The 20,395-nt window shown below is 32.6% G+C and overlaps 2 protein-coding genes across 2 annotated transcripts; one reads left to right on the forward strand and one right to left on the reverse strand.

The window, feature by feature from the left end:
• The first annotated feature begins 368 nt into the window (after nt 1-368).
• On the forward strand, nt 369-6,808 carry LOC105171812 (3-isopropylmalate dehydratase large subunit, chloroplastic). The gene is made up of 15 exons (XM_011093048.3): nt 369-648; nt 750-896; nt 1,004-1,174; nt 2,459-2,611; nt 2,704-2,772; nt 2,854-2,970; nt 3,627-3,701; nt 3,823-3,900; nt 4,005-4,100; nt 4,344-4,393; nt 4,721-4,775; nt 5,058-5,189; nt 5,805-5,852; nt 5,948-6,106; nt 6,459-6,808. Exons 1-15 carry the CDS (start codon nt 601-603, stop codon nt 6,597-6,599), a joined length of 1,539 nt encoding a protein of 512 aa, XP_011091350.2. The 5' UTR covers nt 369-600; the 3' UTR covers nt 6,600-6,808.
• A 2,319-nt stretch (nt 6,809-9,127) lies between these two features.
• LOC105171811 (auxin-responsive protein IAA13) lies at nt 9,128-12,093 on the reverse strand. Its single transcript, XM_011093047.3, has 5 exons — nt 11,584-12,093; nt 10,282-10,577; nt 9,965-10,082; nt 9,606-9,667; nt 9,128-9,508 (listed from the first exon to the last, which is right to left on the reverse strand). Exons 1-5 carry the CDS (start codon nt 11,925-11,927, stop codon nt 9,459-9,461), a joined length of 870 nt encoding a protein of 289 aa, XP_011091349.3. The 5' UTR covers nt 11,928-12,093; the 3' UTR covers nt 9,128-9,458.
• Nucleotides 12,094-20,395: the final 8,302 nt, after the last annotated feature.

Here is a 20,395-nt window from a genome sequence, read left to right on the forward strand (position 1 = left end):
TTTTCATTCAATTAAACAAATAAAAAATATAAGTACTAATAGAATATGCTCCAAGTACTAGTAAAAATAATTATAAAGCATTTCTTATTATTAGAAAGTACATGCATATTAATTATTTGCAGTATTCAAGATTAAACATAGCATCGTCAACAAAGTCTAATTTAGTTGTTGAGACGATGTATAAATTTGAGTTATTTGAGTTTTGTGTGAGTATTGATTTATTTTAGTAATAATTATTGATTTATTACAGCAATAATTTTTAATACATATATTAATTATTAAAATTTATAATAGAATTACAATCAATTCACAATAATATATATATATATATATATATAATATCGCATGAGCAAGAGCATAGGTTAGATTGAAAAGACTGTGAGCAGAGCCCAAAGAGTGAAGTGGATTGAACAGAACAAGTTCTTGCCTTAACCCACATTTGTCAGTTGTCATCAAACAGCCGCCACAGACAGAGAAGTGCCAGAAACATAAAATTGGAAAAGAATTGCAAAATTGTTAAAAGAGAGAAGTCCACAATCCATACATATATTCTTCCTCTTCCCTCCACGCCCACCTTCTCACTTCAGACAATATCATCCGATGGCTTCATCTGCTATCACTCCCACCTCCTCGTTCCTCGCCGACAAGGTATTTTTGCTTATTTAGTCCTGTATATTTATGTGTTTCTTTCAATTTATCTATTTCTCGGATTCTTGTGGGAGAATAATTGCGCTCGTTTTTGTTTCCAGAAAGATGGGATTGGCGGGTTTTCACCTTTCCGCAGTCAGCCTCCATTTCCACGTTCTGCGCAGGTTTCCAAGAGGAAGGTCTCCAAGAAAATAGCGTCTGTAATGGCACCTCAGCAATCTGAGAGAAAACCGTCAACAACGGGGGCGGTAAATGCTTTTTTATATGATGAAGTTTGGATTTTTCAGAGATTTGTCCGTTAATTTGTTGGATTTTTTCAATGGTGGGTTTTTGATTAATTTGTGGATTTCTGCAGGTCAAGACTGGGATGACTATGACTGAGAAGATACTGGCAAGGGCTTCTGAGAAAACCCAGTTGGTACCTGGGGAGAATGTTTGGGTGAACGTGGATATTTTGATGACACATGATGTTTGTGGCCCTGGTTCCATTGGGATCTTCAAGAGAGAGTTTGGAGAAAATGCAAAGGTATTTGGATAAAGAGCAGTTTTCTCTTGGTTGAGTTATATTTACTAAGACTGTTGATGCTGTTCTAAGGTATTCTTGTTTGATAATGTACAATGTTGTTTTGATAATTGATAGAATTATCGGCACATTATTAGGTACTTCAGCTTGTCTTTATTTTGTTTCTGTTATGTTATATTGACAGTTCATATGTTCAATTTGAATATTGATACTTTCTGCATTCCTACCCTGTTTGACATACTTACCAAGTAGAGCCATACGCCAGAAAAGTTTTGATCAGGAGACTCATTTTCGGATTTTCCTACGAGTTGATTATGTATATTATGCTTCATCCTAGTTTAGTTCTTGAAGGTCCGATCCTGTCTAGATGTATTTCATATCTTAGTTTGTTCTCTCCCATCTTTTAGATTTACATAGGGTATTTTGCTGAGTGTTATCTATAAAACATTATATCTAACTATTTTTGTAATTTTCTTGAATCTTCTCTTTGTAATCAGCAGAAGAAAGGGCAAACCTTCTTGTCTAGGTCTGCAAGAACCCCATAGATTGTACTACCGATAGAGGTCTTCGTAGTTATGATGGAAAACCCCTTTGTTTAATTATTTATTTTTGCAATTATTTCACATAATTGAGGATTTTATGATTGTTCTCATGGAAGCCCTCTTCTCATTTAAGCTTGATTTTCATATAAGCATTTTCTTGATCTTAATTTATGAAGCATTCTTTGAGGGTCTGTAGCATCAATTTTGGGGTCTCTCTCTTGCTGGTACTATCTTGGATCCTAATTTATTGTAATGTCATGTTTTCGTTTGGACCTCTAAGAAAATGAACTTCAGTTGTTCTCTATCTGCTTTGGTTTGCCATGTCATCATTTGTTGGTTCAAGTTTTGATTTTGGTTGGTTGTTTCCCATATGCTCATTTGTTATAGTAATGTGTTTGCCACTAGCTTTAGTTGTAACTTTAAGGAGCTTAAAGCGTGTGCTATCTTGTAGACAGTGTGATCGTTTGTTGTGATTTTTCAGAAACTCAAAAATTTTATTCTGGTATCATTCATTTTATCGTAACATGTTCTGATGTTTACCGGATGAAGGAATAATTGTTGGCTTATATTGTCATAATCAGTGACTAATGTTTTCATTTTCTCTTCTTTGTTTTGGTATTATTACAGATTTTCTGTCTTATAGAATAAATTCATAGATCCCACTTTTTCTCTTGTATTGTCCCGAGTGCTAATAGATCATCTGTGTCCGTACTCTAACTTAGTTCCTTCTCCTTTGCAATTGTAGGTCTGGGACCGTGAGAAAGTTGTAATAATTCCAGATCATTATATCTTCACCACTGATGAACGAGCAAATCGGAACGTAGACATCTTGAGGGATTTCTGTACTGAGCAAAATATTAAGTACTTTTATGACATTAAAGATCTAGGAAATTTCAAGGTGTGGTTACGTTGTCTGACCAGATGATAAAAATTCCTAATTATTATTTATTTGTGTTGTAGGCATTTGACTCTCACACACTGATATTGCAGGCAAATCCCGATTATAAAGGTGTGTGCCATGTAGCTCTTGCCCAAGAAGGTCATTGCCGACCTGGAGAGGTATTGATTGTTGACTACAATTTTACTAGTGTTCAAAATTTTCCATTTTTGCTCTCTGGATTTATTATTGGATCGTTCTAGGTCTTGCTGGGGACCGACTCTCACACATGTACTGCTGGAGCATTTGGTCAATTTGCCACTGGAATTGGAAATACTGATGCAGGTTTTGTGCTGGGTACTGGAAAGCTTTTGCTGAAGGTAAGTTATGTAATTTTTATGTTTAGCTTTTTCTTTTACTGGTGACTGTTTTCACTGCTATATTTCATAAGTTATGGTGAGGGTGCTAGAATAGTGTTGCTTTTTTCATTTAAGCGGATTTCGTTTTACTGATTGTGTGAATTTAAGCAGATGTGTTTGTTTGCGTGGAATGAATAGCTGGAATTGGATTTGGGAACACTGAATCCTATTTGATTTTCTTAAAATGTGAGTCAATTCTAAGCGTCAACCACAAGAAAAACATAGACATGCATCTTGCTTTCCTTTGATTTTAAATTATCAAATATTACATCCCTCCTATAACTCTCTTGGTTTTGCTTCGAAATGCCTTATTCCGATTTTTTGGACATTCAAGATTCTTCTGTCATTATAGTGTCACAATTGTATGTCTTCTTTGTAGTACTAGTGTCCTATCAACGCAGTGTCTCCTAGATGCGTAGACCCAGAAATTTAATAAGTTTTTAGCAGCCTCATTGGTAGACTTTTAGATTGAGTGTCATGTATTTGCCAACTAAAATGGAGCTTTCTCTATCATAATTCAAAGTTGGCGTGACTGTTTATTAAATAACTCTATGTTCATCAATTTTTCTTTATATGGACATACGAGCCTGAGAGTATTTTGCGTCAATGCATTGCAGGTTCCTCCAACTCTGAGATTCGTGATGGATGGTGAAATGCCTGATTATCTGCTTGCCAAAGATTTGATTTTGCAAGTAAGTGTATTTGATCTTAATGTCATTCAGATCTCTTAAATAAAGGAAAACAAGATCTTGGCTTGTGCGTATGTGGACTCAGAACACCTAAAGTTTTGTTTACTTTTTACCTATTTTGTAGATTATTGGTGAAATTTCAGTGGCTGGTGCAACATATAAAGCCATGGAATTTGTCGGCTCTACAGTTGAAAGTTTAACAGTAAGTGAATCTTACCGTTCATTAGTTTTGCTTATGTTTTTAAGATAACACTCTTTGAGTCACTAATGAGTCTTCCTGCTATGCACTCTTTAATTTCTTTGAAGATGGAAGAAAGATTGACATTATGCAACATGGTTGTCGAAGCTGGTGGTAAAAATGGTATCATCCCTGCTGATAGTACCACGTATAAATATCTTGAGGTTAGTTTTGAATGACATCGATTCCATGAAATCTCTCTCTATCACTCACTCAAACACGCACACTTAGGATTCATGCAACATGCAAAACACAAATTCAAACTTGTGTGTACATGAAAATACACTGCCCTAGTGCAGGACATTGCCTTTTGTTAGGTCTCCTTGAGGTTATTTTAAGAAGCAGGAAAAAGTAATATTCGAGGTTATTTTGTTGGTAATGTAACAGCATTTTTTTCTGCTTCTCAGGATAAGACATCTCTGCCATATGAACCAGTTGTCAGTGATGGAGATGCAAGGTAGCCTTCTGGCTTCTACCACACCTGTGCTAATAATTGTATAGCTTTGCAGTTTGTACTAGTTTTGATTAAATTCAGCTGATAGTAAAGTAAAAAATTGTTTGGTGTGGCCCTATAAAAGTAATCAATGTATTTCCATTCTGTCACAAATATGGAAACCTCTTCTTTTACATAATACTTATGTAATACTTCGAAGCAGCTATCTTTCCTATTCTAAGCTTGGCTGTGTAAGGAGTAACAAAATTCTGAATTATTATCTCTTCACCATCATGTACTTGTTTCAGATAAGCTTATGCTTACAGGTCGAATTTATTTTCTTTTTGATAGATTTCTTTCAGAGTACAGATTTGATATCTCGAAGTTGGAGCCTGTGGTGGCTAAGGTCAGTAGTATAGATCACATTTACCACTTTCAGTTCTGCAAGAGAATAGAGAATGTTTCTATTTATTGCATTTACTTCCTGAAAATCTTCTTAATATCAGATAGGTTTTTCAGTCATTAGATTTTATGGAAGTGTTAAAAGAAAATGTGAAACGCTTTTACTCTTTCGACTGTATGCTTGCAGTTATAATATTTTTTACTGCACTTTTGTTTTAGTGCTGTTTTGATGATAAGCATCCAAGCTCTGTATACAATTATCCACTTATTTTATTTGTCTTCTCAGCCTCATTCTCCGGATAATCGTGCTTTAGCCAGAGAATGCAAAGATGTGAAAATTGACAGAGTATATATTGGATCTTGCACTGGTGGAAAAACAGAGGATTTCATGGCTGCTGCTAAATTATTTCTTGCTTCGGTAAGAAACACTTCTATTGCTCTACTGGTCAATTGCTATTTTAGAGACAATTATTGTTTTTAAATATAAAATTGGATCAGAAAATGGCTTTGTGCCATCAATAACAACTGAATTTGTTGAGCTTATCCTTGCCAACAGCTTAGTGACTTGCTGCAGCTAAAGATGCTCTGTTATGAATTTCCAGTATCTTAGTGTTCATGTATTTGTCTGTGTGACATCTATGCATGCGTTGCTTTGTCTATTTCATAGTACCTTTATATGTATCTAATCTTCTAAGATTATAATGACTGATGGGGTTCTTTGGGGATATAAACTGCTGCCAGTTGCCTGTTACTGTTATATGTCACTTATGCACCAGGATATATATATCTTAACATTGGTGGGAACAAGATATATAAAGAGTTGTGTATCTCTATATTCACCGAATATTTAAGGCCGAGTATATAAGTCAATGATATGTATCAATATTAGTAGACACGGCCGTCCTTGATGGATTTCGTTAAAAGGTAAATGCTACAGTTTGTCTGCAGTATGTGATTATTCCAATCACCAACTAAACGAACAAATTTGTGATGCCAAATCTTTCTCGAGCTGAAACTTGGTTATTATACACAGGGGAAGAAGGTTAAAGTCCCAACATTCCTCGTTCCTGCTACACAGAAGGTATGCTTTAGTTATGAGCTAAATGTTTATTGCTTCATTATGAATTAAATGTAAACATTTCGTATCTGACCTGTAACCTGTACGTGTTTTCTCAGGTTTGGATGGATATATATAGCCTTCCAGTACCAGGATCTGGTGGGAAAACTTGCTCACAGATATTTGAGGAAGCCGGTTGTGATACACCGGCAAGCCCCAGTTGCGGTGCGTGCTTGGGAGGTCCAAGAGACACTTATGCACGCATGAACGAGCCTCAGGCAAGTTATGCTGTCTCTGATATAGATTGGACTTTGTTGTGTTGAATAACAGTCATATGCTAGCATGATCTCGGATAAACGGTTCCCATGTTGCCAACCCTAAAGAATCTCTCTTGTTTTGAACAGAAAACATGAAAAGAAAATGTTCCTGTGCATGTGATTACTTGAGACATATATTGACTTATGCTTTATTTCACATAACAATGTCCTGACATTTAAAAGTTTATATGATTTGAAGGACAAAAGAAGGCATAACCTAATGTTTGGCAAGCTGTCCTTTCTTCTTCCTTTCCCTTGCCAGTTGCCTATACGTATATATATATATATCACCGAATCTATGGAACCCATGCAGGTCTGTGTTTCAACGACGAATAGGAATTTCCCTGGTCGTATGGGCCACAAAGAAGGGCAGATTTATCTAGCTTCTCCATATACAGCTGCAGCATCTGCATTGACTGGTTTTGTTACTGATCCACGAGAATTTTTGCAGTAAGCAGTCGTTTTAGCAGTTTTGTACCACCCTACTTTCTCAACATGAATTTTGGAGCTGAAGCACCTCGACTATTTATGCTGTTTGTATTTTGTGCTATGTCGGAAACTTTGTTGCTTACAACTTGTTCGTGTAACTTGAAAAAAGTCTTTTCTTTCCGTTGTTGTAATAATAGACTGAGAATGTCAATAAAATGAGTCTTGAAGCGGACACGTTTAACCTCCCGAACATGGCAGCCGTCTCATTTTCACATGCACTGAACTACTGGAGATTAGTTCAGGCAAAGTGAGAAAAGGTTTGACACAAACATTCTCATTGTCTGCAAAACATGGAAGACTTGGTCCCCATGTAATGTGCAGACATATGCTATACTGAATAGTTCAAAATTCTTCCCTGATAATCGAAAAGATCACTTAAGATGATTTGAAGGACTTCTGATTCATATGGATTGAAAAGCATTCGGATATGGGCATCGAATTCGTGCCAGAATGTTCATATTCCAATATCTTGTAAAACGATGATGGACGATACCCAAATACACCAGCATTTCTTGCAAGAACAACATGGTTGTACAATGTTTTTCTTTTGTAATAACTACCTCCGTGCCTGCTTGAAATATGTAGGTATATTTTAATCTTGATGTTTATGATAATTTCTGGGAAGCACCCATTTGCTCCCATCGACCAATCCAAACATATTAAAATATACACAAAATGAAAAATGCATACTTTCACTTAAAAACAAAATGAAATTATAACCAAACGAGGTTGGAGTCTCGTATGAAGAAAAAGAGGGTATATTGCAATGGACTCTCCTAAAATTTGTTATAGTTATAAATACTTCATTCTTATTTAAAAAATTATAAATACACCATTTAAATTAACGAACGTCTAACAAATATTCTGTCAGGAGAGAATTTGTAATTCTTTAATAAACGAAAGGGTATTTATAATCATAACAAATTTTACCAAGGTAGTTGTCATTTACCACAAATAAAAATAAAAGAAAAAAGAAGAAAAAAAAGGGAGTGGTCTTTCCAGCTGTCGTTTGTGATGCAACAAAATGTGCTGGCTGTGTCTTTAGGCAACAAAAAACAACTTAAGACGTAAAGACATAATAAAGGGAATTAAAGGGTTTTTGGGTATGGATATGGGAGTGGGAAAGAATGATGAGAAATTGAAGAATGTTGTAATGAAAAAGACGACATCATTCATTTCATTTCATAAAATTTTATTGCTATACAGTTGTCCTACTTTTCTCAATAATCAAATCAACCTGCTGTCACAAGTCGAAGCGTGATAACAACAAAAGTACTATAAGAAAATTTTCTTATTTTCTGTCTTGTTAAAATAAATAAAAGCATTATTTAGTACGAGATGATATTTAGGAAAACATCATTTCAGACATGTCATTTCATTGTTGACGGTTTTGTTTTAGTAGTAAAGTTGAGACATCAAATTTTATATTTGATAAAACAATTTAAAATTGAGTTCCAGTACTATGAATTATATATTTTTTGTTATCTTTCAATATACACTTTTATGTTTATATTGCTGCATTGAGTTATGATTATACATGGGATTAAATGCATTTTTTATTGCGCAACTTAAGTTATTTAACGTTTTCGTTTTTAAAATTTTTAGAATAGTATTTTGATTTACATCTTTTTATTTTCACAAATTTATTCTTTTTTTTTTTTTTTGCACAAGAGTTCACCTCCACCAACAAGAAATGTGAGTTTTGGTGAAAAAGATATAGGACAAAAATATTATTCTAGAAAATTAAAGAGCAAAAATGAGCCAGTAAGAACAGTAACCCAAAGGTCACATAAGATGCACATACATATCTTTTGGCGAGAAGGGTGAACTCTGATGACAGACAAAAAAGTTGAAATTGCCACAATTAAGAAAATGCAGGATCAAAATACTACTCTGGAAAGTCAAAGGATGAAAACGTCAATTGATCTAAATTACGGAATCAAAAATAAATTTAAGCTATTATACATTTATTAGTAAATGTTAACTAGTGTCTATTTAGCCTCCATTAGGAATTTATTCAATTTTTATAGTAAATTATAATTATATAATTTTTGAAAATATTTTTTTTGGATTAATATTCTCTATAAATTATTTAATTTACCTATCCTCAATTCTTTTTACATTGTTTAAAAAATGCAATACTTTTTCTTTTTGAGGACCACAAGTGCTAAGCCCGCTATGTGTGAGACCAAACTTACAATAGTATTTATCCGACGGGACCAAAAATGCAATTTTTTCAATTTTGAAAGTACTCCATTTTCATCACAAACGTCTGCTGAAGAAAAATAATTATATCAACATGTAAGAATTGTACTTTCTCCTAAATATTAATTTGTCTGCTCATCATCACCAACAACATACATCAGTTTGAAAATGAAATTATTACAAGGTGCAGCAGCATCAGTGTCTGATAGCGTTAGTCCAAGACTATCCAGAAACAACACAACTTTCTCTCTTCGGAAACAACTAAAAAATTTGAAGGACAAAATCAAGTAGTTCTTAAGGATGGAGACTCGCTCACACGATGCATTCTCATATATACATAATAATGAGAAGTAACATATCCAGTGAAGGTGTACCTTAACAACAAGAGTTCAACAAATTCTACTAAATTTGAATATACGGCTTACAAAATAAAAGTAAAACGTGTGTTGAAAGGCGGGTGCATGCTGACTATAAATGCAACCCTGAAAATCCAAACGAAGAAAAGTTTTGAGAAAACGTAGACGAAAAAGGCCGGCTGCCTCGAACGTCCATATGCATGATTTTGTTTCCGTTTCAAGCAGTTGGTGCATGTCGTTCCTCCTGCCGTGCTCTATAAACTTTATATTGGTTTGCCCTTTTGCGTTTCACTCTTTTCTTGGAACTTTGGAGCTGTAGATGAATCATTTATTTCATTTATAAGAAGTGCAGATGGAAAAACAAATCAGATATATGAAATTCATAATCCTGTCAAAATGCATATACATACCGAGCCCATTAGCCTCGGATGTTCGCATGATTCTGAGTCGTTTCACCGTGTTCAGAAACATCCTAAAATTGAAGAAGAAATAATGAAATGATCGTGTTAGCTTAACATTTGTTCCAAGGTTAGTTCACATCTTTAGTCAATTTGGTTAAAAAATGATTTTCATCTATTCTAATAACTAATATTATTTCACCTTATTTATATTTAGCTTAGTATGTACACGTTATGTGTATAAAATATATATTTCAGATACAATCTCGTTTAACGTAGTGAACATCTAAATATATGTATTTGAAGCTATCTAAAATCTCAGAGCATAGTTAAATTAATTTATGAGGAAAAAATGAGCTTTTGTTACATACCCCCACGGAACATCTCCAACGAGCATCCAGTCGCCTTCTTTATCCTCGTACGTGAGCACAAACTCGGATGATCCATCCAAAAGCTTCGGAGGTTGTATTGGTTGTTCCTTTCCTCCACCTAATCCAAATGAACCCCGGATAAGCAAAACATATGTGATAATTTTCATTATTTAGTACATTCCTACATCAAGAACGAAGATTACTACTACTACTACTACTGCTGTTGCTACTAATTAATCACAATTGTCGTGTATATATATATATATATATATATATATGGTATAGTTCACTATGTCAAGAACAAAAAAGAAACGTACGGGTCGTTAGGGATGGCTTGAAGAACATCTCCTCCAACGTTTTTGCTAGAGTTTCATAGCTCTTATGAGCATTCAAATCCACCTTCCGTCCAATCGGCAAGCCATCCATATTCACCTTCACAAATCCAAGATGGCCTCGTTCGTCGTTACCGTGGTTGATTTTCTTCTTGGAGTTCTCGTTGTTTTCGTCCCCGCAAACTCCTTTGTCTTGTTGATCAGCATTTGCAGTAGTCTTTGATTGATTACACAAGGTGTTCATCCTGTAAGCCCTTATAGGAGGCCATCCCACAACCTGACTGCTTCAATGGAAAATTGAATCCATTAGTCTAATAATGATCAATTATATATACTTCGGCATTAGCAAACCATGACATATGACACCAGAAAAAACTTGACATTTAACAATAGCTAATTATCATGGTTAAAAATAAATAGTCGTAGTAAATATTTATTGACCACAACTATGAACAGTTGTTGTTGGTGGTTTTCGGGAGTGTGGGAAAAATATGTATCATTGATAAGAGTCATGACAAAAATATTTGTTATGGCTCACATTCACGGCAAAAGTAGTTATTGTACCGATTTTTATTTAACCATGGTTATAATAATTATTGACCATGGTTTTAGTCCATATATAGACAATAAAATTGTAGTAAATAGTAAATCTTCTTCTAATATGATCAACATAATTATCTAGCCTATTATAAGGACCCCCCCCCCCCCCAAAAAAAAAAAAAGGGTTAATCAATTCAAAAATAAAGGCTAAAAGAGAAAACAAATTAAAGTGGTAGCTCCACAACATACACTTTTTGACATAATGAAAGGTCTTGTGGAATAATGTAAAAGCAATGTAGAGAAGACATAATGATGTGAAAGAGGGGAAAAAAGCAAAACTCAAAACATAATGCTACATTCTTATTGGATGGATCAAGATGAGTAAGGTTTTTGGAGATAGACTGAGAAAGATAATTATATATGCATGTTTATAAAAGATTTTTTTTTTAAAAAATTTTGATGTTTTGTATTAATGTAAAATAAATAAAAATAAGTTAGTACACACTGAAATGTCTGTTTTATAATATTTAAAAATAATGAGGGGTTAAAACAGATTACTGCAACAAATCTAATTAATTATTTAACAAATGAATTAGCCAAAAATGAATAAATCAACCAAGAAAAGCACTCTAAAAACCAGCATAAACCAACCAAATATGGAACAGAAAAGATCAAGAACTGGAAACATGCCAAAGCTGAAACATTCAAGCAAACAGATTTCTGATATTGCAAAGAAAAGAATCCAACCTGACAGCAGCAGAAGCAGATCCCTCATCAACACAATCAGCAGCTCTTTCCCTCTTCGTGCCACCACCATTGCCAGTTCTACCAGACGAAAATCCATTAGGAAAGTCCTTTGCAGTCAATATCCTCCCATACTCGCCCCATGCAGAACCCTTCCCCTTCCCCACCACCCCACCACCGCCGCCGCCGCCACCGCTATTTCCAAGACTCAGCCCCAGCCCCAACTCAAGTCCAGCTTCTTTTGACATGCCCATGTAGTCTTTTCCAACCTTCGACGTCTGCTCACACGACAACCCCGTCCCCCCACCACCACCCCCGCCGCCTAGGAAGCCCAGAGATGATTCCATGACATAAACAAGAACGCGAAGAAAATAGGAAGCAAAGAGAAGAAGAGGGGGAGGATGAGAGACAAGTAGAGTAATTGTTCCTGAGAGGTGGAAAAAGAAGGCGGAGAAAGAAAGAGTGGAGAAGGGTTGGGATAATGTAATGGCGGGTGGCGAGCAGAATGGTGGAGATAGTGATGATGTCGGGACCCATATGTCTGCTGCTAAGTGCGCCCAGCAATCCCTCCTTCTCAATTCTCTTTTCCCTGTGCACTTTTTGATCCCCACAAACCCCAACTCACCTTCATTTTGTTTTTTTCTTTTTTAGAGAATTAACTCTTGTTGAAAAAATTATAACGGCTCCATCCAATTTGTCATAATCATAAATATCTTCTTATATAAACTGTCATAATTAACGAATATTTATTAGACGTTTATTAATTTTACAAAATATTTATAATTTTTTAAATAACGATCGATTATTTGTAATTATAACAAATATCATAAAAACTTGTTATAGTTTTCCTTAATTAATATAGAAAGTTTAGTTCGATCCCCAGCTAAGAGAATGTAGTATCAGAGATGAAAAGATATTCGTCTCTAATTTGACAAAGCATGCATTTTTTCCCTTAAATCATTGATAACATTTTAAAACTTAACGACGGATTTGACTTGTGTTTGATATTTTAAAACATGCAATATTCTGTCGCTACTTCAATTTTAATATTAATTAGAGTTGGAATTAGCAACGGAGCATCCAATAATTAATCTTGTATTATATGCGTTTCCGTTTCTGTCTCTAATTATGAAATTAAATAGAAAATTTAATTTGTTTGTGAAAAAATGACGTGTCAAGAATTTACGTGGAGGATAAATTTTAATTATTTATTATAGAGTTTAGAATGTGATCTATACAAAGTGTGATAAATAACCACACATCGGATGCCCGTAACCTCAAACTTATTTATAAAATCTCAATTTTGAACTACCAAAATTATTGCCTAAAATTTTCATTGTTGACATCGAATAGAGCTGCCAGACTAGCTAGTTGGGATACATATTTTTTTTTACTAAAATCCTCCGACAATCAAATTAGATTAATTTCTTAACAAATGAAAAATTATCATTTATCCCAAATTAGATATGACAACATCATTATGAAAATTGTGTCATAACATATTAAAAAAGCATATACTAATATATAAAGGTTGCCTGATTTTCACCTCAAGAATTGAAGTGGAATGTACTAGGTATGTGTTTACTTCCCGACAACAATTCTTTAGTTGTTCATGCTTAAAAATGTTGTACTCAACTTTTTATTCATGCACTCATTGCAGGGACAGGAATGAATCTTTCTCGAGGCCTACAAATATATGTACTCCTTTAATTTTAATTCCAATTCTTTCCACCCAACCACTCCCTTTTTTGTTTTTTTAATTGCTATTACAACATTACAACTAAGAAAAGTGATGCTATGATGTAAAGGAAAAAGGGATTTAATGATGTGTCCGAACGTAACATAAAAACTAAATTACATCCACACTTTTTTAGATTAGACCCAATTATATAAATATTTTTTAATCTTTATAAAATTACGGGCGCACCCCTTAAAAGGGTGTTAGTACTGTAACGTATTAATGAGATAGTTGTGTAAAATTTCGCCACTGAATTTGGTGTGTACTTATAATTACAACTATAATTTCAAATAATATACTTATATTTCTATAATTAAACCTACATCAGGAGGCGTCAATGTAATTTCCTCCAACATATATAAGTTTCTACAAAAATTTAAAATAATCTGCAAATCAAGAAATGGATTGTGTATCTATACTATTTATTAAAATGCATAATTTCGTAATAATTATTTCTTTCCACGATATGCGGATTAATTAAAATGCCCGTAATTATATTTATTTGTTTTGGATTAATAAGCTTTATTACTAATTTTTATTCATATATATTTAAAATTGATTAATTATTCATTTGAATTTTTGTGATTGTGGTTGGTGAATACGCTAGTAAGTGTTATTACGCACTTGAAGAATAGTGATTGTTCTTACCATTGTGAGGGGAAAAAAAGGTTGAAAACACAAAGAATGATGATTGTTTTATGTATTATTAATTGAGATAGCACGTCACGGCAATCACGCTCCATACAAGTTTCTTAACTTGTTCAATATTATAGTTCTCACATAGCAATTATTAGCTTCACGATTTTTTTTTTGGGTAAAAATTCCTAAATATTGAGTGGGATGTTGTATATGATTATTAAAATTAAACGGGGTTTTTGTTCTAAATTTAAATGGTATAGGAATATATATATATATATATATATATATATTGGTATTTGATTTTCTCAAATCGAATTAAGTTGAACATTATCATGTAATTTTAAAACACTACAAAAAAAATGATTGTTTTTTTTTTCTACACTATAAATCATCACGCCTTAAAAATCGTAATAAATCAATATTATCTATCACGTGAAGATAGACAAATCAACATTTACTATGATTTTGCCTATATTCAAAATATTTATCATACGTTTTAGCTGTAGTAAATGCTTTGGCTTCGGTTGCAGAAATATCGACTAATAGTTTGCACAATTGTAATTATAGTATTTGCCATATTTTTTTACTTTTAACTATGATAATTTAATTACCATAGCGAAAAACTATATTTCTTCTAGTGAGAGAAATAATAAATAAATCCCCATAATTTTTTCTTTTTTCTTCTGTTTTAATTTTGCAATTTATATAAGAATTCCTTTTTTCTAATAGTGTAATAACTAATAACCTTAGGATTTACAAATTCTTTTACAACACATCCTGATTATAAATACAGAAGCTATTACAAACAATGCCGAAAAGTCAAAAAACGTTATCCTTTCCTCATATGTCATATCTTGCGTTGCTTCAATTCTTATTTCTAGAAGTTGTGCAATTAAATTACAACATACTAAGTTAATTATAATAATTAATTATGTGACAATTGAGTAATTGGGTCTGGCACCCTAGAAACTTGAACCCAGTGCTAGTTTATTGAAAAGTTAACAATTTAAGGCACTTGTGTCTTAACTTAGAACAATTAATTTGTTGTCAGTGATTAGGAAGATCTAATGAGGATTAGGGTGTCTCAACTTTAATTAGCAAGAAAGATAGGTTAAAATTGAAGTGTGGAGGATTGAGTCTTTTTACAAGAATATTTGTAAATATTGTACTGCTCCATGCTCTCTTTGCTCTCCATCTTTTGTTCTCATGTCTACTATATAGTGGACAATCACCACAGTCCTTTGTGTCCGAAAGTAGGGACCTACCACATTTGCCTACCACTAACCAATTAAAATAACTTCATAAATTAAAGTCTCACATATATATATATCATATAATAAATACATAGATTCTATCATATTATATAATTTTCAATATCAGTATAAATACTCAAAATATTATTTTTTTATACTAGGTGACTATTCATTGATTTGACTGCGCACAACCTACTCTCTCTCAAAAAATTCTATCTCTAGGATTAATTTTCATCCCATAATTCAAAATCACAACTACATCATACGAAATACAAGTGTATATATGATCTACTTATAGTAGTTTCTCTTTTTTTTTTTAAATTATTTGGATATAGTTATTAATTTAAAAATATCGATGTATTGGATCAGACTTTAAATTTGAATGTATGGAATAATTTAACAAACTGCGTTTTATCAAATAAAAATAAAATAAAAAACTATATAGGGAGTATTTAAAAAATTATCTTATAAAAAAAGTGACTCCAGAAAAAAAGCTTACAAGCTCTATAAGAAAATATTATGAGATTAAAAGCCTTAAAAAAAAAGTAAGAAGTATATAAAATATTTTCAAAATTTATTAGATGTTAAATCTATTTTAAAAATACGTTCATTAAGTGTTTGGATAAAATAAAATTATAGAGCTTATAAGATATTAGAAATACAAATTTATAATTAATTAGAGAGAATTTGTTAAGATCTTAAAATAAATTGACTTATAAGATCTTTTTCTAAAAATTTTATCAAATATTCTGTAGTATCTTACAAGCTCTCAAATATTCTATAAAATATTTTAAATAGCTTATGAGCTCACTCCAAACAGCCTCTTAATCAAATACCCTCTGAGGTTCGTTATACTCATGTGAGTCTAATCGTTACAAAATCTGCCTAATTTAATTATCGTAACACCGCCGACATAAAAGAATTTAACTTCAATTTTCACTTAAGTATTATAAAGTGGGTATGTAAAATTTATATAAACTCACATAAAATTATAAAATTAATATTCATATAAAATTTAAATTTATAATTATGAGATAAATGCAAAATTAGTACCATATTATAGGGCATTTTACGATTTTGGTACCATATTTTATAAAATACTCTGTTCAATAGTATCATACGATAGAAGAAACGACAAAATTAATACCATAGTTTATGAAAATTGTAATTTTAGTATCTTAATTTTTGGATTGACAATTTCATTACTATATTTTTTATAATATCATTTTCAGTCCATTAAAATACAATATCAAAATAAATTATTTTATAAATATAGTACCAAATTTGTAAGACCCTCCGATATATGGTACTAAAATTATAATTTTTTAATGAACATAATACGTCCAAAATGGAACAAGACAATGAAACAATGTGGGCCACAAAGTCACGTGACTAGGCCACGCTCCAATTGCCACGTCGACCGACAAAGCTCGCGGCTGACCGGGTGAATCTCCTTTACCTATGATGGCAATGGGCCCGGGTCTAATCTGGATCCCGACCCGTTCTTTTTTAGACGAATTTTGAAGCAACAATCGTATATATTTTATTAGAAAAAAATGAATGGGAAAATACCCTCCTCAAAAAAAAAAAAAATAATTTAATTAAATTATTTCTTTATATTTTTTAAATACTTTATAAATATCTTAATGTATATATAAGTAATACATATTCTAAATGTTTTAAATATTTTAAAATTTAGGGATAATTATACGATCCTCTCGAAGATTAGGTATAATTGTATTAGATTTTTTGTTGTTTAAAATATTATATCTAATACCGTTGATATTTTTTTCATACAACAAATAGATCCCACCTTTAGTACAAATCCACCTAATTGCTAATATTAGAAAAAAAATAAACAAAAATCTATATTTATTCCTATTGACTTATTGCAGGTCAAACAAATACTCTTATAAGAATAGTTTGGTCATAATTAATTTATTTAATCCGTAATAAGTAGGAGTATTACGATTTTGGTCCCTATATTTAACCACTTATTTAGTTTTGATCTTCAAACTATCAGGTTTGACAATATTAGTTCTCCAACTGACGCTTTTTCTAATAATTTTGATTCTTACCGTTAAATTTATGTTAGAATTGACGAAGACGGCATTGGAAAGAATATTTACAAGAATTTGTTTTTACAACTTGTGTATCCAATAGTACCTGCAAAATACATAAGCTTTACACAAATAATATAACTAATGTATTTGTAGTAGCACAGCTTTTATACATATTCGAACAGCCATATAATTATTATTGGAAATATTTCTAAGCAATAAAATTTTGTGCTGATTGAATTGCAATGTTATCATATATGTTAACCTTTGCATAACAAATGTTAAGACACAGAAAGAGTCCACAAACTAAATATTTGTTTGTATGAGAAGAATTTTTTTTTTAAAACGGAGTGAGTTTTTAGAATAAGAAAAAAATTTGGTGTTACTGTTTGAATCCATTTTCTCTTTCCAATTTTCGTTGGAGTAAATCTTCAAGTTTGAACAAAAATAATAGAAATTGATGTTTTTAGCCAATTTCATGAAGTGCCAAACTCTAATGAGGTAAAAGGGAGGTTTTTTCCCCTTCAATTCTGTCTCCGTCAATTCTAACATCAAATTAAACGTAGGGAATCAAAATTGTTAAAAAAATATCAGTTTGAGATTAATATTATCAAGCTCAATAATTTGATGACTAAAACTGAATAAGTAGTTAAGTATAGGGACTAATTCCCTCGTAATAAGTCAATCGAGGATAAGTATAAATTTTTCTTCAATATTTTTGTCAATTTCAATAAATTTGGTGGATTTTGACTAACGAATGGATCTATTTGTTAGACGAAAACAAATATCAAGGGTACTAAATATAATTTCTCAAATCATAAAGGGTCGAAGTATAATTTTATCAAATCTTAGGGAAGGGCAATATAATTATCCCTAAATTTAAAACTTTCCCATATAAATTTATATAAAACAAAACTTTTCAATATATTATTAGGCAAAATATCACTTTTGGTCTCATTAGATAGGGCCCTTCTCACTTGCAGTCCCACACTTTACGTGTTCAACACCTTTAGTCCCAAAACCCTATTTTTTTAACAGAAATAGTCCTATTCCGTTAACAACTAACGGAAACGGCACGTGAAAGTCACGTGCCGTTAGTCAACTGAGGTAAAATAACACTTTTGGTCCCACTAGATAGGGCCCTTCTCATTTGCAGTCCCACGCTTTAAGTGTTCAACACCTTTAGTCCAAAACTCTATTTTTTTAACAGAAATGGTCCTGTTCCGTTAACAACTAATAGAAACGGCACGTGACTTGACAGCTAGTGAAAAAAATAAGAAGACCATGCTTGTATTTAGTTTTTGGAGGGAAAAAAAAGTGCCAAAAAAATATTTGTTTTACTATTTATATATGTAAATAACCCACAAACACCACACATAGGCTAAGGCCGTGTTTACCCCTCGGGAATAGGCAGTATATACGGTGTAATCCAGTGCAGCAATCCGTTTACCTGCGAAATCGACGGCCCGTTACTGGTGATCCAAGCCCGGTACATTGGTGGATTATTCGCCTGATACGAATCCGGGCAATGGGAGTGGGATTCGCATCCGGACCATCTATCTCAGCATTTAAGTTGTGTTGCTTTGACTATAATACCCTCAAATTAGCTGTTGAAATGACGGAGTTGGCCTTGTACACACACCTACCGTCTTTACTTCGCTCTCGCTTTTTTCATTTCAAACCATCATCTTCTCCACTTGTGCAAAATCCCGCGTTAAAGGGAACGTCTTCTAGGTAGCTACCGTCCTCATCGCCTCGAGGTGAGTTCATCGTCGCCGTTTACTTCGATGTCGGTTAGGACGTTAGTGTGTACTTACGTATCTTACTCCGAAACACTGGGTTGTAACCTGTATCATCGTCAATGTCAACTTTTTCTGTAATTATATAATTTATATTGTTATTTTTTTTTTGTCTTTTTTGGTGTGGTGCAGGAATCATCGCCGGAGGTGCACTTGACGCTGTCCCGTGAGATTTTTTCGCATTCATCGGTGTTGTTTTAAGGAACAAAATGTTGCAAGGTACTGTAAGACTTTTGGGAGATGTTTTGACACATTATGTGTTTGTAAAGTGGTAGTATTTTGCAGATTTTAAGCATGCAAAGTTGCACTTTATAACACATTTAATTAATGATAAAAATTAGTGAATTTTAGTATATTTTCTGTTTTTTTGCAATTTAGTACTTTTGTGCAATTTTAGTTTTCGTTTTTATTGCTTTCAGGATTTATGCTTATACATTTAAACGCAACATAAACTATAATTACTTGCAAAAAAAGCATATCCATTAGTCCTTTTACACATAATTCACCATTACAATAGCATTAAATATTTGAAGTATTTTGAAATGTTTGTGACATCTTTTGGCCTATTGCTCTCAAGATTAAGTGATGAAAAAAAGATGAACATGTTGTGTGGTTTTTGTGGGTTATTTACATATATAAATAGCAAAAAAATATTTTTTTGGTGCCTTTTTTTTGGGACTAAAGATGTTGAAAACGTAAAGTGTGGGGCTGCAAATGAGAAGGACCCTATCTAGTGGGACCAAAGTGACATTTTGCCCCAATTACGTGCCGTTTCCGATAGTTGTTAATGGAATAGGACCATTTCTGTTAAAAAAATAGGATTTTGAGACTAAAGTTGTTGAACACGTAAAGCGTGGGACTGCAAGTGAGAAGTGTCCTATCTAGTGGGACCAAAAGTAATATTTTGTCATATTATTATTATAAAGTTATTGCAGTATTCTTTTAAGTAATATATTTTTTGATATTTTAAAAATTCTAAACTAAGTCCATCGAGCCTGATCCGCTGTGTCTCGGATCAATTTGGGCCCAAGAATTTTTGACGGGTTGAGTCTTTGGTCTTAACAAACCCAATCTAAACCTGATCAGTTATACCTATACCTTTTTATGACCTCACCCCCCCTCCCCCCAAAAAGAAACAAATTTCAGAGCTGATTAGCATGATCAAGGATCTTCTTCATTTTTTAATGGGTAAATTACAATGATTTTTTTTTGGGTTTGTCATAATTACAAATACCTTATTATTATTTGAAAAATTATAAATACATCCCTTGATGTTTGATGAAATTATGTAAAACCTTGAATGGTATGAAATTATTAGTTTTGTCC

Source organism: Sesamum indicum, linkage group LG10 (assembly GCF_026168435.1).
Source record: "Sesamum indicum cultivar Baizhima isolate 11 linkage group LG10, ASM2616843v1, whole genome shotgun sequence".
NCBI classification, from domain to species: domain Eukaryota; kingdom Viridiplantae; phylum Streptophyta; class Magnoliopsida; order Lamiales; family Pedaliaceae; genus Sesamum; species Sesamum indicum.

What these genes read in the sequence shown, in the direction of transcription:
- LOC105171812 (XM_011093048.3), top strand. Translation starts at nt 601, where the DNA reads ATGGCTTCATCTGCTATCACTCCCACCTCCTCGTTCCTCGCCGACAAG. An exon ending in CCTCGTTCCTCGCCGACAAG is followed by an intron (nt 649 to 749) that starts GTATTTTTGCTT and finishes TTTTGTTTCCAG; the next exon opens with AAAGATGGGATTGGCGGGTT. An exon ending in CTGGAAAGCTTTTGCTGAAG is followed by an intron (nt 2,971 to 3,626) that starts GTAAGTTATGTA and finishes AATGCATTGCAG; the next exon opens with GTTCCTCCAACTCTGAGATT.
- LOC105171811 (XM_011093047.3), bottom strand. Translation starts at nt 11,927, where the DNA reads ATGGAATCATCTCTGGGCTTCCTAGGCGGCGGGGGTGGTGGTGGGGGG. An exon ending in GTTGGAGATGTTCCGTGGGG is followed by an intron (nt 9,668 to 9,964) that starts GTATGTAACAAA and finishes CTTCAATTTTAG; the next exon opens with GATGTTTCTGAACACGGTGA. An exon ending in ATCCGAGGCTAATGGGCTCG is followed by an intron (nt 9,509 to 9,605) that starts GTATGTATATGC and finishes ATTCATCTACAG; the next exon opens with CTCCAAAGTTCCAAGAAAAG.